Raw genomic sequence first — 12,721 nt, 5'->3', positions numbered from 1 at the left:
GCGACAAAGGGGAGGCCACAGAGACTGCCACGGCCCCAGGTGAAAAGAACGATATCCAGCAGGCCACACACTCCAAACCCATGGAAACAGGCAAAAGACGGAGCTCAGTCCGCCTCTGGGCCCGAGGCCTCAAAGGCTGGGCTAAGATGTGAGGATCCATAAACCGTCTTCTTGTCTGACTTCCTTATTTTCACTGCTTTAGGGTTTTCAAAGGGCGCTCTGAGCAGAGAGGAGGATGAAAAGGGTCTAGACAGTTAGCATTTTTAGTCTGTCAATATTTGAAGAAGTAAAGACAAGGCAATGGGCGTCAGAGAACAGAAACAGCTGTTTCCCTCACCTGAACAGGCGTCCCTGGGGACCCTCCTGTTCTCAGCTCCCTTGAAACCCAGCACCCCCAGCTCTTCCTCTCAGGGCAGCCCAAAGATGGTGTCAAAATCCAGACACGGAAATCCTCCCCACGGGACAAGTCCTGCTCATACCACGTGGTCCCAGAGCTGGGTTCCGCACCCTGGATGTCAGGGGACAGCACGGAAACGGGCAGGCAGTCTCCAGTGGGAGTGATGGAGACGCCCTGGACCGCCCAATGTTTTCGCTGCGGTGCGTGACGGACAAGGAGTTAACAGGCCACAGACTAAAGGTTAAAGACGCCAGCTGCTCCCTGAAACAAGCGGAGAAACTTCTCCGGGAGCTGCAGCCACACTGGTTCTGAACAAAGCAACAGATTCCTTGAGGTGGTACAGCGGAGAAGGGAAGGAAGAGTTCCAGAATGTGCACGTGGGCACAGAGCAGCACCACATGTGTTTAGGGATCCTGAGATGCTCATCTTTTGGAAAAGGCTCTGAATTATTATACATGAAGAAATTACATGGCAAAAAAGCAGCAGATCTGGAGCTGGAAGACCAGGGCTCGAGTCCTGCTACTGGCGAGCACCCCCCGTGCAGCACTGAGGACCTCCGACTTCTCTTTCCCCACCAAGAACACCAGCAGAACACTAGCGACCTCCGTTACTGTGTTACTGGGAGGTTTCCACGAGACAACGTAGAGGAAAGCTCTTTATAAACTGCCAATTACTCTACAAGCAGGAGTTACTATTAGTATTGTCGTCAGAATCTCCTGAGACCACGTCAATCCTCGGCTGATCATTTTGTGACTCAAGTGTCCCTAGCCCACAAGGAAACAAAGAAATGCCAAGGGAGTTTGACTAAGAAAGCGTTAACTCCTTACCCAGCGAGAACACATTCCCGTAATTCTCCAGCATCACATCCCTATAGAGGTCCCTCTGAGCAGGCTCCAAACGTTTCCACTCCTTCCGGATGAAGTACACAGCCACGTCCTCAAACGTCACCAACTCCTGAAACAACACGGTCTCGCATGCAATTTCAGGGTAAGGGACGGACCAGCAGCACCAAAAATGATTGGGGATGGGGAGGAATCATGAGTATCTAAGAGGGAGGGGAAAGCAGGTTATGGCGGAGGAAGAGGGGTCCATTATTCAGCAGAAAGGACCATGTTCCCAATGGAGGGAATCACGGTTTGGGGCACAAGGTTTCCAAGAAGACGGAAGGAAAAGAAGGATAAAGGGAACCACAGCTCACCTGGGACTTGGCCTTCAGGAGTGCAGCTGCCAACATCTCATCCCCCAGGCTGTCCTTGTTGGAAAATGCAGGAACTTTCGAGGAAGGAAGAGCTAAAGGGCGAGAAAAGGGTCCACGAGTGAACCCATCTGCTCTGTGGCCTCCCAACCCAGAGACGTCACAGGGTCCTAGGACAACCTAGGACTCACTCCCTCGGGAGGTGAGGTGTCCAAAGCTCTGTGGATCCTGCTCTCAAGCTCCAGGGCCCTTCCTTTCTGTCCGGTCACTGCACCCTCCCAGAAACCGGCCCAGTCCACCCGCTGGTGAGAAGCACCTTCTTGTCCTTTCTCCCAAGCCTGGCCAGCAACGCAGACAATCCCGCTCACGTCCCTTCCACCCCCTCCGCATCTCTGAACTCGAACTTGTGCACAAAGGTCTCTTAGACCAGAGGAAACCAGCAGCTTTACCCAACCCCGACTGAACACCACAATGCCCGTTCTTCTTTCTCTTTACCCCCAGATCAAATCTAAACACTACAAATGTTTCCTTTTTTTTTTTTTTTTAAGATTTTATTTATTTATTTGACAGACAGAGATCACAAGCAGTCAGGGAGGCAGACAGAGAGAGAGGGGGAAGCAGGCTCCCCGCCGAGCAGAGAGCCCGATGCGGGGCTCGAACCCAGAACCCTGGGATCATGACCTGAGCCGAAGGCAGAGGCTTTAACCCACTGAGCCACCCAGGAGCCTCTAAACACTACAAATGTTTCCTGTTTCTGGGCTTGATCACATCTCTTCTTCTATAATTCTTAAATTAACATATTTGTCCCTGACAGACTCTAAACCCCTAGAGACACAAGACTGTGTATAATCAACGGGACAAAGAGATCCTTAAATGCTTTCTCCTTAAATGCCATTGGCTCCAAAGTCAATGGCAGAGGCCACGACAGCAGAATACGAATGCTCATTTCATCCTCAAGCCTGTGACCTACAAAGTGATTTCCCAAGAGCCTCCCGTGAGAGTCTGCTCCTAGAGAACACAAAGTAGGACTACGGGTCAGTTACTGCCACGCGCCTGGAATTCTGTGACTGTGTCACGGTTTTCTTAACCCTGCACGAGGTCCCAACGGCCCTTCACAAATACCTCGGCTGTCAAGTCCAACAACACCCGTTGTTGGCCTCAGTCAGCTTTCCCACTAGGCTGTAAGCTGGGAAGGACTGTGTCTTAGCCGCACCTGGATTCCAGGGGTTAGCATGGTTCCCCGTGAGCAAGACGGGCGGCGTGGCTGCTGAATGGCCGAATGCAAGAATAAATGAATCTGTTTCTTACCACTCTCAAGCAGGGCCTGCGGTTCCTGAGATACACAATCAGCCTGAGTTTCCATGAGTAGGGCTAGAAGTTCTGGGCCTCCGGTCTACTGTCTGCAGACTCAGCAGGAAGCACTGCAGAAGCAGAGTCCAAGGTTCAATGATAAAAAAATAAAATTAAAAAACAAAACAAAATAAAACCCACCTCCCCGGAGCTAGCATTTCAGTTAGTACCCAAGATTAGCAATAGGAATCGCAGCAACCAGGACAGTCTCCCAGATCCTGGTGAGGACTGCCCTTGCTCCCTTTGGTGAGATTCCATGATCACCACAGAAAGGGCCCCTGTTCCTGAACAATATTCCACCTTTGCCTCCCACAACATACCCAGTGATATTTATAACAAGAAAACATGGAACCCTGGCGACCCTAACAGAATGAAATACTAAGAAACAACTGAAATTTGAAAAAAACAAAAAACAAGAAACAGGATAAAGTGTAAAAGTGTGTACATATAGATTTTGCAAAAGTGTATGTACTGTATAAACTTTTTTTTTAAAGATATTATTTATTTATTTATTTATTTGAGAGGGAGAGAGAGTGAGAGGAGTGGTCAGTGGGAGAAGCAGACTCCCTCCTGAGCAAGGAAGCCCGACGTGGGACTCGATCTCGGGACTCCAGGATCATGACCTGAGCCAAAGGCAGTCGCCCAACCAACGGAGTCACCCAGGTGCCCTGTATTGTATAAACTGTTAAGAATGTCTGTGGTAGAGGCACCTGGGTGGCTCGGTGGGTTAAGGCCTCTGCCTTCGGCCCAGGTCATGATCCCAGGGTGCTGGGATCAAGCCCGGCATCGGGTTCTCTGCTCGTCGGGGAGCCTACTTCTCCCTCTCTGCCTACTTGTGATCTCTCTGTGTCAAATAAATAAATAATATCTTTTAAAAAAAATTATTTATTTTTAAGTAAATGTGGGGCTTGAACTCAGGATCCTGAGATCATCAGACCTGAGATCAAGAGTCAGAGGCTTAACCGGCTGAGACACCCAGGTGCTTCTGTTTACAGATTTAAAAAAAAAAACAACTCATAAACAGTAGAGCCAACAGAAAAAAAAATTTACTTTATTAGGTTATTAGCTGTTATATTACACTGAGGGTGTACTACACTTTGAAGAAAAGGGGTCACAAAACAGCACCCAAATAAAAAAAAGAGATCAGTGAAACTTTTCATGAGTTCTCCTTCTCTCATTTAAAAAACCCTGGGGAGGGCGCCTCGGTGGCTCAGTGGACTGGGTCTCTGCCTTAGGCTCAGGTCATGATATCAGGGTCCTGGGATCCAGCCCTGCACCAGGCTCCCTGCTCACTGCTTCACACCTCCCCCGCCCTCCGCCCCCACCCTTCTCTGCCTGCCTCTCTGCCTACTTGTGATCTCTGTCAAATAAATAAATAAAATCTTTAAATAAATAAATAACCCTGGGGATATAAGAGCTGACACCCAGAATTAAGGCAAATAGCTCCAATCTATTAATTATATTAGAGAAATGCTTCCTGCCCTTTCTGAGACAGCTGTCTGCTTCCAGTCTCAGCCGAAGGCAGGATGATACTGGGGGATGGGCCTCAGTGCAGTGTCATCGCAGGGAGCCGGGAGCAGCAGGCCTTCTTTCTATCTCCCTTTTCTCTAATACATTTCCTTGGATTGGAATATAAGTCCCTGACACAGGAACCAACACTTTAAAAAAAAACAAAAGCACATAAGATTACTTATTGGGGCGCCTGGGTGGCTCAGTGGTTAAAGCCTCTGCCTTCGGCTCAGGTCATGATCCCAGGGTCCTGGGATCGAGCCCTGCATCGGGCTCTCTGCTCAGTGGGGAGCCTGCTTCCCCCTCTCTCTCTGCCTGCCTCTCTACCTACTTGTGATTTCTTCCTCTGTCAAATAAATAAATAAAATCTTAAAAAAAAATTACTTATTACTCCATTTTTATCCCTGCTGATGTCCCCATTCCCCAGATGCTATGACAATCAAGAGAGGTCTATTCTCTGTGGCTCTACTGAATAAAACAGAACGTGTGAGTATCTAGACAAAGGTCTGGATCTCAGGTAGAAGATTCTACTCCACACTCGAATGCCGTGACAAGAATCAACAGGCCAAGAACAGGCGAAGCAGCCACCAGAGCTTTCTTACACTTGGGCAAGAGTAAAGAAAATAAAGCCCTGCATTTTGTCTACCTCCCTCTTTATTTGCTCATGTAACAAACCACTGCTGAGTGTCACTACATCGCAAGGCACTATTGAAAGGAACGTGAACTGTATCTGCTTTATCACTATAAACAGTTGCATTCACATAAAAGCATAAAAAGGGGAGGGGCCCTGAGAGTCAAGAGTTCACAGACCTCTAGTGTTTGGGCAACAAGCGGGTACAGAATGCCCACCGATGCCTTTATACAGAGAAAGGCACTGAATGAGCCGTGAGCCAGGCCCAGGGGCAATCAAGGTGCCACGAGCGCCCTCCTCCCGGGGTCCCTTCCACTCTATCTCAGAGCCAGCCATCTTTTGTCCCGAACAACCAACTTTACGATTTCCAGGACTGTTTATAAGCAGACACGTCCAACAAATCAGCTCTCCATCCAAACTCTCTTTAGAAAGGAAACTCAGAGACTCTGACTCCAGAGGGAAAAAGCAAGCCTCCCTCCTCACAGCTGGGTTACCCAAAGCTGGAACTCAAAGGCATATTGTTAAGAACAAGTCCCCAGTGTCTGCATCGGCACACAATGTTTCTCATAGAAAAATCTCCATTGTGCCCCCACAGCTTCAGGTCCAGGCAGTGCCCGACCCTCTGCCCCGCTCTGCCAACGCCCCTCCCTAAAGCTGCTCCTGGGGACTCACAAAGATGACCTGGCAGTAAGAACAAGTCATGAAAAGCTTTACCTGCTGGAATCTTTCCTTCCTTCTTTGGAGTTAGGTCCTAGAAGACCAGAGTAGCAATTATCGGGGATTTGGAAGCCTCAGTGCAAGTTCCTGGGAATTCTAATTTAAGTTGATGGCAATGCTGTACAATTAAGGGGGGAAAGAGAATTAAAAATATTCATGTAAACTTCATTTCTACTCAAATACAAGAAAAAGAAGAGAACATCTATTAATCAACACAATTAAGACAGAACTGGTTATCTGTGTTGCACCCCTGGAGAGCTCAAAGGCCACTGAAGGTTCTCCAGGTTAACCTCTCACCCAAGTGAAAGAAATGCCTTCTCAAGTTCTCAATGTTTTGACCCCTCACTTGCGAGAAACTCTGGATTTCAGGACAGAGTCTGGTCTGTTGATGTAAAGCTTCACCACCAGAAAGGTTTTGGGTTGGTAATATATTCCATATATTTCGGGTTCATCACCCTGCCTAGTCTCCCCTGGAGCTGACAAATGCCATTCAGAGCGGAAACATCCATCTGTGTTCAATCCCACGTCAGGGATCTAACACAATTGAAAGCGGGAGCCAGACACGGCTGTATCATTGCCCGTAAGGAACTCTATTGACTGAGCGCCAGCGGGATTATTCCCGGGATCTAAGTTTGCACCGCAAACTCCCCCGCTCCCGTCCCGCATTCCAGACCTAGTTCTAACTGCGAACACTTCGTGGAACTCCTACTCAGATCTCAGAGCCGGCGAAGTACAGACTTCTGCCACTGGCGCGAATCACTGTGTTAACACCAAATAAAAGCGTCTGGGAGAATTACCAAGTTAGGGGAGCTGTCATCAGCTGTTCTAAAGAGAGGGGCCCGTTTGCAGCCATACTGGAACTTTCATGGGCTCGAGCTGAGCTGTCACAAGCCCAGTACCGGAGCCCCTTTCCTCCCCTCCTGGCAGGGCCCCGTTTGGCGGAGGGAGGTCCCCGGGGAAGCGGAGTTGGGGACCGGCTGCGGGGGAGGGAGCGGCGCCTCCCGGCACCCTGCTCCGGGCGGGCCTGGGGACCCCGCGGGCCGCAGCGGCGCGGACACCACCCCTTTCCCTGGCGGGCACAGCCTCCGTCTCACCGCGAGCCCCGGGGGCCGCCGGACTCACCCTGGGGGCAGGGACGGGAGATTTGGGGGGCCGGACACAGGCCAGGCCCCGTTGGACCCTGTCACAGACCCACACACCGGGACAGAACAAAGAACGGAAGTTCTCTCTATTTCGCTTCCGGGTCGGACCTTTTCACTACCCATCCCATCCCCGCAGCCCCCACGCCCACTTGTTCTCTCTAGGAACTCTGGAGGAGTTCGCCTCTCGGTGATTCGCTAGCTCCGGGCCTAGGCCGCGCGGCTCCCGCGCTGACGCCAACGCCCGCCCTGGAGCTCCCGCCCGCCGCCGCGCGCCCCCTGATGGCCGGGCTGGGCGAAGCGCCGCGCCCCTCGGCCTCAGGGCGCAAGTTCGGGCGCCGCAGACCCGAGGCGGCGGGGGCGGCGTGGGTATCCCGCGTGTGGGCGAGGGCAGAGGAAAACGCACCTTGCCAGAGCGGCCGGGGTGCCGAGCCCACCCGCAGCCAACAGGAAGACTTCCGAAGTTTTCATCACTAGAAAAAATTCACCTTTATTTGAAATGTCCAAATAAACCGAGTTTTGTGTTTGTTTCATGTAAAAAATACCCACTTTGAAATCCGAAGAGAATGTTCCAGCCCATCAGAGAGTTCCCGTGAGGGCAAAACCTATACAAGCGATGAGAGAAAACAAACTCGGGGAAACTGGCAAGAGGCCCCCCCCAGGAGCCAAATGTGTGAAATGCTTGGGGGCGGGAGGGGAAGGCTTCGTGGTTCGTGGTTTGCTCACTTTTTTTTTTTTTTTAAAGATTTTTAAAGAAATTTATTTTATTTGACAGAGATCACAGATAGGCAGAGACGCAGGCAGACAGAGGGGGAAGCCGGCTCCCTGCCAAGCAGAGAGCCCGATGCTGCGATGCTGCGGGTCTCGATTCCAGAATTCTGGGATCATGACCGGAGCCAAAGGCAGAGGCTTTAACCCACTGAGCCACCCAGGTTTGCTCACTTTTATGCCCTCACAGGAGTAATCCCATAAGTGTCGGAATCAAATCCTTCCAGGTCACGACAGAATGACATCTTGTGATATTCTGAGTAAGGAGGGCGCTCCTGGTGCCCCTTCCGGCCCTGCCTCCCATTGATTCCGTTTGCACTGGATCCCGTCTTTATGGCGCCGACAGTCCCCTGGGCGAATGCAGCAGCTCTCACTCTCCCGGGACGGCAGTTTAAGCACAGTAATCTAAGTGACCAATTCCGGCAAAATATGGAAACTGCTAGGAAAGGAGACTTTGCAGAGGTACTGCAGGGCCGCGAGGGCGGGGAAAGGGACCTCCAGGCAGAGGTAACAGCCAGGACAAAGGCCTGGGGGCAGGACAGAGCAATGCACAATCACTAATACCACTCGAGGGGTGGCCTGAGATGGTGGGGGCGGGACTGGTGTGCAGTCCTTGCAGACCACAGTGAGAAATTGAGCAAATGCTTGGGATAGCCAAGCCACTCAGTAAACTCCATACCCAACCCCACTCCACCAAAACACCACACACACACACACACACACACACACACAAACACATACACTCTCCCCACCCTGATTTTTTATTGGTTTTTAAACTCTCCTCAATTCCTTTTTCTTCCACTTCTACCTCCAGGACAAGAAGAACAGAGATGAGGAAGGAGGCAGAGAGGCAAGGAGAACAGGATGGAAATGGTCTCCTCAAAAGCGGGATGGTTTGTTCTGCAAAGGTCCCCTAATGACAATCCGAAAGGAACAGCTCTGACTACCAGCATGTTCGTGCTGTCAACTAACTCTCTCACTCTGGGGCTGAGAAGTCAATTTGTAGCTCATGGTTGCTGTTTGCCCCAGAGCCCAGCCAGCTGGGTAATTCCCAGCAAGTTCTCGAAGGCCATGCTCTGAATGGGCTTATTCTTCGGAGTGTCATAAGTCACCTAGGGGAGGCTCGAGGCAATCCCCCAAGGTGGGAAAGGGAGTGTTTGAACTTCTGTAAAGCTTTTATCTAAAAAAAAAAAGAAAGAAAGAAAGAAAAGGGAAAAATAAGAGTAAAAAAGTAAGCCTACGAAAAGTCAACAGAAGGGAGTCCTCACTGGTGTCCTCACTGGGGTCTTGTGTCAAAATACAGCTGTTTTCAGACAAGGATGTGACCAAAATACCAGGTATGGATGGGGAATGGAGAACACAAATATCTCAGAGTGTTTGTGTAGACAGCTCGTTTTGAGAGAATCAATTGCCAGAGCCTTGTATTTTCTATCTATATACCTTTAAAATTGCTCCCTTGGTGAGGGTACCCTTCACAGCCATCTTCCCTCCTGATGAAGATAGCCCGGTTTCCCACCGCAAATCTGGCTTCTTAGACTACATATATGACAGTCAACCTCAGCTCAGAGAGAGAGAGCACAAGCAGGGGGAGCGGCAGGCAGAGGGAGAAGGGGACTCCTGGTTGAGTGAGGAGCCCGAGGCAGGACTCGATCCCAGGACCTGGGGTCATGACCAGAACCAAAGTCAAATGTTTAGCTGACTGAGCCACCCAGGTGTCCCAATGTGAGCTCATTTCAGATTGGTCCCAGTGTCATTCCAATATAACCTCATTAAATTTGAAAACCTTTTGACACAAAATCCTCAGGTTCACTTTTTTCTAAATATAAAATTAGCTATTTCTCTGAGGAACACTGGTGCCACATAGTTGGGGTGGGAGGGGGAAATATATACATATTGGGGTTCACATTATTTCTGGGCAACTGCTCTTGGACAGAAATAAAAAAAGGTATCTTACTGTAAAGGAATGAGTTAATATTGATACTGCCAGTCAATTTTTAAATTCTTTTTTAGAACTATACTGCTTTATCTTCTATGGGTAAACCTTCATTAAAAAAAAAAAAAAGCTTAAAAACTTTTAAAAGATTTTATTTATTTGAGAGAGAAAGAGTAAGAGAAGGAGCAGGGAGAGAGGGTAAGCAGATACCCTGCTTTACAGGGAGCCCGACATGGGGCTTGATCCTGGAACTCCAGGACCTGAGCTGAAATCAAACACTTAATCGAGTCAGGTGTTACCCCCAAAAAACTTTTTTTCTTCCCCAAAAAACTTTTTTAAAGTAATCTCTACCCCCAACATGGGCCTCAGAATCAAGACCCTGAGATCAAGTCACATGCTCTACTGACTGAGCCAGCCAGGTGCCCCCTACATTTCAAACTAAATAAATATAATGGTTTATTTTTTCTGACATTTCAAGTAAATAGTTCTCAAAATAACAATACAGTATTCATACAAATGATACAATTACTGAATAAAGTGTAAAACTTTTAGTCTTTTTTTCCCCATCACTGTCTTTAATGCTGCCGCCCCTTTTTAAAAAAATTTTATTTATTTGACAGAGAGAGAGAGAGATCAAGATCACAAGTAGGCAGAGAGGCAGACAGAGAGAGAGGGGAAAGCAGGCTCCCTGCTGAGCGAAGAGCCCGATGTGGGGCTCGATTCCAGGACCCCGAGATCATGACCTGAGCTGAAGGCAGAGGCTTAACCCACTGAGCCACCCAGGTGCCCCTGCTGCCCCCTTTTTAAAAATTTTATTTCCAGGGGTGCCTGGGTGGCTCAGCGGGTTGAGCATCCAAACTCCTGATTTGCTCTCAGAGTTGTGGGACTGAGCCCTGAGTTGAGTTCTGTGCTGAGGGTAGAGCCTGCGTGTCTTTCTCCCTCTGTTCTCCCCGCTACCCCAGCTCTCCTTCTCTTAAATAAATAAATAAAACCTTTAAAAAAATTAAAATGAGATTTTTTTTAAAGATTTTATTTGACAGAGAAATCACAAGTACTCAGAGAGGCAGGTAGAGAGAGAGGGGGAAGCAGGTCCCCCGCTGAGCAGAGAGCCCGATGTGGGTCTCGATCCCAGGACCCTGAGATCATGACCTGAGCTGAAGGCAGAGGCTTAACCCACTGAGCCATCCAGGTGCCCCAAGATGTTTTCTTTTTTTAAAGATTTCATTTATTTGAGAGAGTGAGAGAGTATGAGTGGGGTGGGAGGGGGGTGAGGAGCAGAGGGAGAGGGAGAAGCAGACTCCATGCTGAGCAGGGACCCCAATGGGGGGTTCGATCCCAGGGCCTTGGGATCATGACTTGTCCCGAAGGCAGACACCCAACCAACTGAACCACCCAGGTACCCCCTAAAATGAGATCTTTTCTATTAGCCTGGAATGAATTTAAAGCTTACATGTCTTTAATAAGTTATATATTTTTAAGGTGTATAACATGGTACATTTTGTTGTGTATTTTACAATTTAAAAGGTTGAAAAAAGTGAAATGTGAACATATAGTAGCTCTGATATTACTACAAATGTAGCAGTAAGAGTGAAAACTGGTTTATTCATCTAGAATCGTATTTTTGAATCATATACTTGGACTGTATGTAAGTCATGGTAGACAGACTGGACGGGGTGAAATTAAGCCATTACATAGAAATGTGCAAACAGCTATGTGTTATTTCCCATCTCAAGCTAGATCGGACACTTCTGTCTCCTAGCAGCAGGCAGTCTCCACCAGAGAGAATTCTGGAGGCGGTCTGCAAGGAAAGGGCCACTGCCCTGATTTCCAGGCTAGTACTAAGGGGCTATTCTAGATTTTATAGTCACAGCGTATTTCCTGGGATGCACAAAGCTGCCACCTCATCCACAAATATATTTTACGGGTGTAAGTGAGTCTCCTCAGTTCATCAGATTTTACCACATTTGGGGAGACAAACGGTTGGAAGCACCGCTGCCTTCAGATGCCAGGGGCGGGACTGCAAGATACACGATGCCCAGCGAAAAATTTGAATTTCAGATAAACACTGAATCATTTTTTTAGTGTAAGTATGCCCCCAATATTATGTAGAATCCAAATAGAAGTCTTGTGCATTTGCCTGCGTGTGTGTAAAGATGCGTATTTGGGGGATATGGGGGGTGCGTGGCTCACAGCATCTTCAGACCGACAGCCCCAAAGCCCCTGGGGACAGTTTCTTCCCAGTCTACCAGGGGTTCTCAGCCACTCTGCCGGAGCCGAGGAGGCACTGCATCCTAACCACAGCTGGGCACCGGGATGGGATCAGAGCTCGGGTATACCAGTTGCTCCCATTTGTTGTGTTGTTCTGTAAAGGTCCCCAGATTTGAGTACTAGTTGCCTACAGAAGCCACCAGCTCAACAGTGCACCCGCTCCTGGTTTCGTCCTTCCCTCCTTTCCTGCTCCTTCACACCTGGCTTCCTGGAATCATCTCCCTAAATAAACTATCTGCCCTTAAGCCCTTGTCACGGGCTGTTTTAGGGGAAATCCAACCTGTTAACAGTTGGTACTGGAAGTGGCCCTAGAAACGGCGCCCTCAGGATGGGATCCCGGGAACAGGTCACTCACTGGTCAGATGGTAGTAAGAGGAGCCTGTCAGGAAGGTTCCCACCGGTTACGGCAGGGGATGAGATTCAGGTAGAAAAGGAAGCATTAGCTTCTGTAGTAGTCCCAGAACTTGAAACATTATTGGCATAGAGGCAATTACGAGGACTCGTTTCTCTCTCAAGCTGTGAAGAAAGAAAATTACAGGCTTAGTTCGGCCAACTATCATTTCAGGGCATGTTGTGAAAGCCCTAGTCGCCCACAGGAGGGATTACAGAGATCCCCATCTTCTGTAGCAAGAGCAGACGGGCCTCAACACCAGCTCACGGCCGACTGCGAGGGTGGCAGCACTGCAGAGACAGCGAAATGCCGAGTCTTGTCAAGTCATTTATCCCCAAACTCTGGGCCCCGACTGGGAGAGAGACTGGGATCCTGATGCATGGGACATCTGGGGAGGTGTGCTCGAGTACCTCAAGCCCCCAA

General features: G+C 49.2%; 1 protein-coding gene across 1 annotated transcript in view; it reads right to left on the bottom strand.

Annotated features, from left to right (window-relative positions):
* The window catches only part of LOC122896050 (putative zinc finger protein 286B), a 30,856-nt gene that overhangs the window by 3,211 nt on the left and 14,924 nt on the right, over positions 1–12,721 (bottom strand). The window contains exons 6-9 of the mRNA XM_044233991.1: positions 6,808–6,922; positions 2,901–2,985; positions 1,596–1,687; positions 1,225–1,351 (exon numbers count right to left, since the gene is read on the bottom strand). Of these exons, the coding sequence (XP_044089926.1) occupies positions 1,225–1,351; positions 1,596–1,687; positions 2,901–2,985; positions 6,808–6,922 (419 nt within the window). The remainder of the gene's footprint in view (positions 1–1,224; positions 1,352–1,595; positions 1,688–2,900; positions 2,986–6,807; positions 6,923–12,721) is intronic.

The sequence above is a fragment of the Neovison vison genome, chromosome 14, assembly GCF_020171115.1.
Source record: "Neovison vison isolate M4711 chromosome 14, ASM_NN_V1, whole genome shotgun sequence".
Classification (NCBI taxonomy): Eukaryota; Metazoa; Chordata; class Mammalia; order Carnivora; family Mustelidae; genus Neogale; species Neogale vison.
This window is presented reverse-complemented; position numbering and strand designations above follow the sequence as displayed.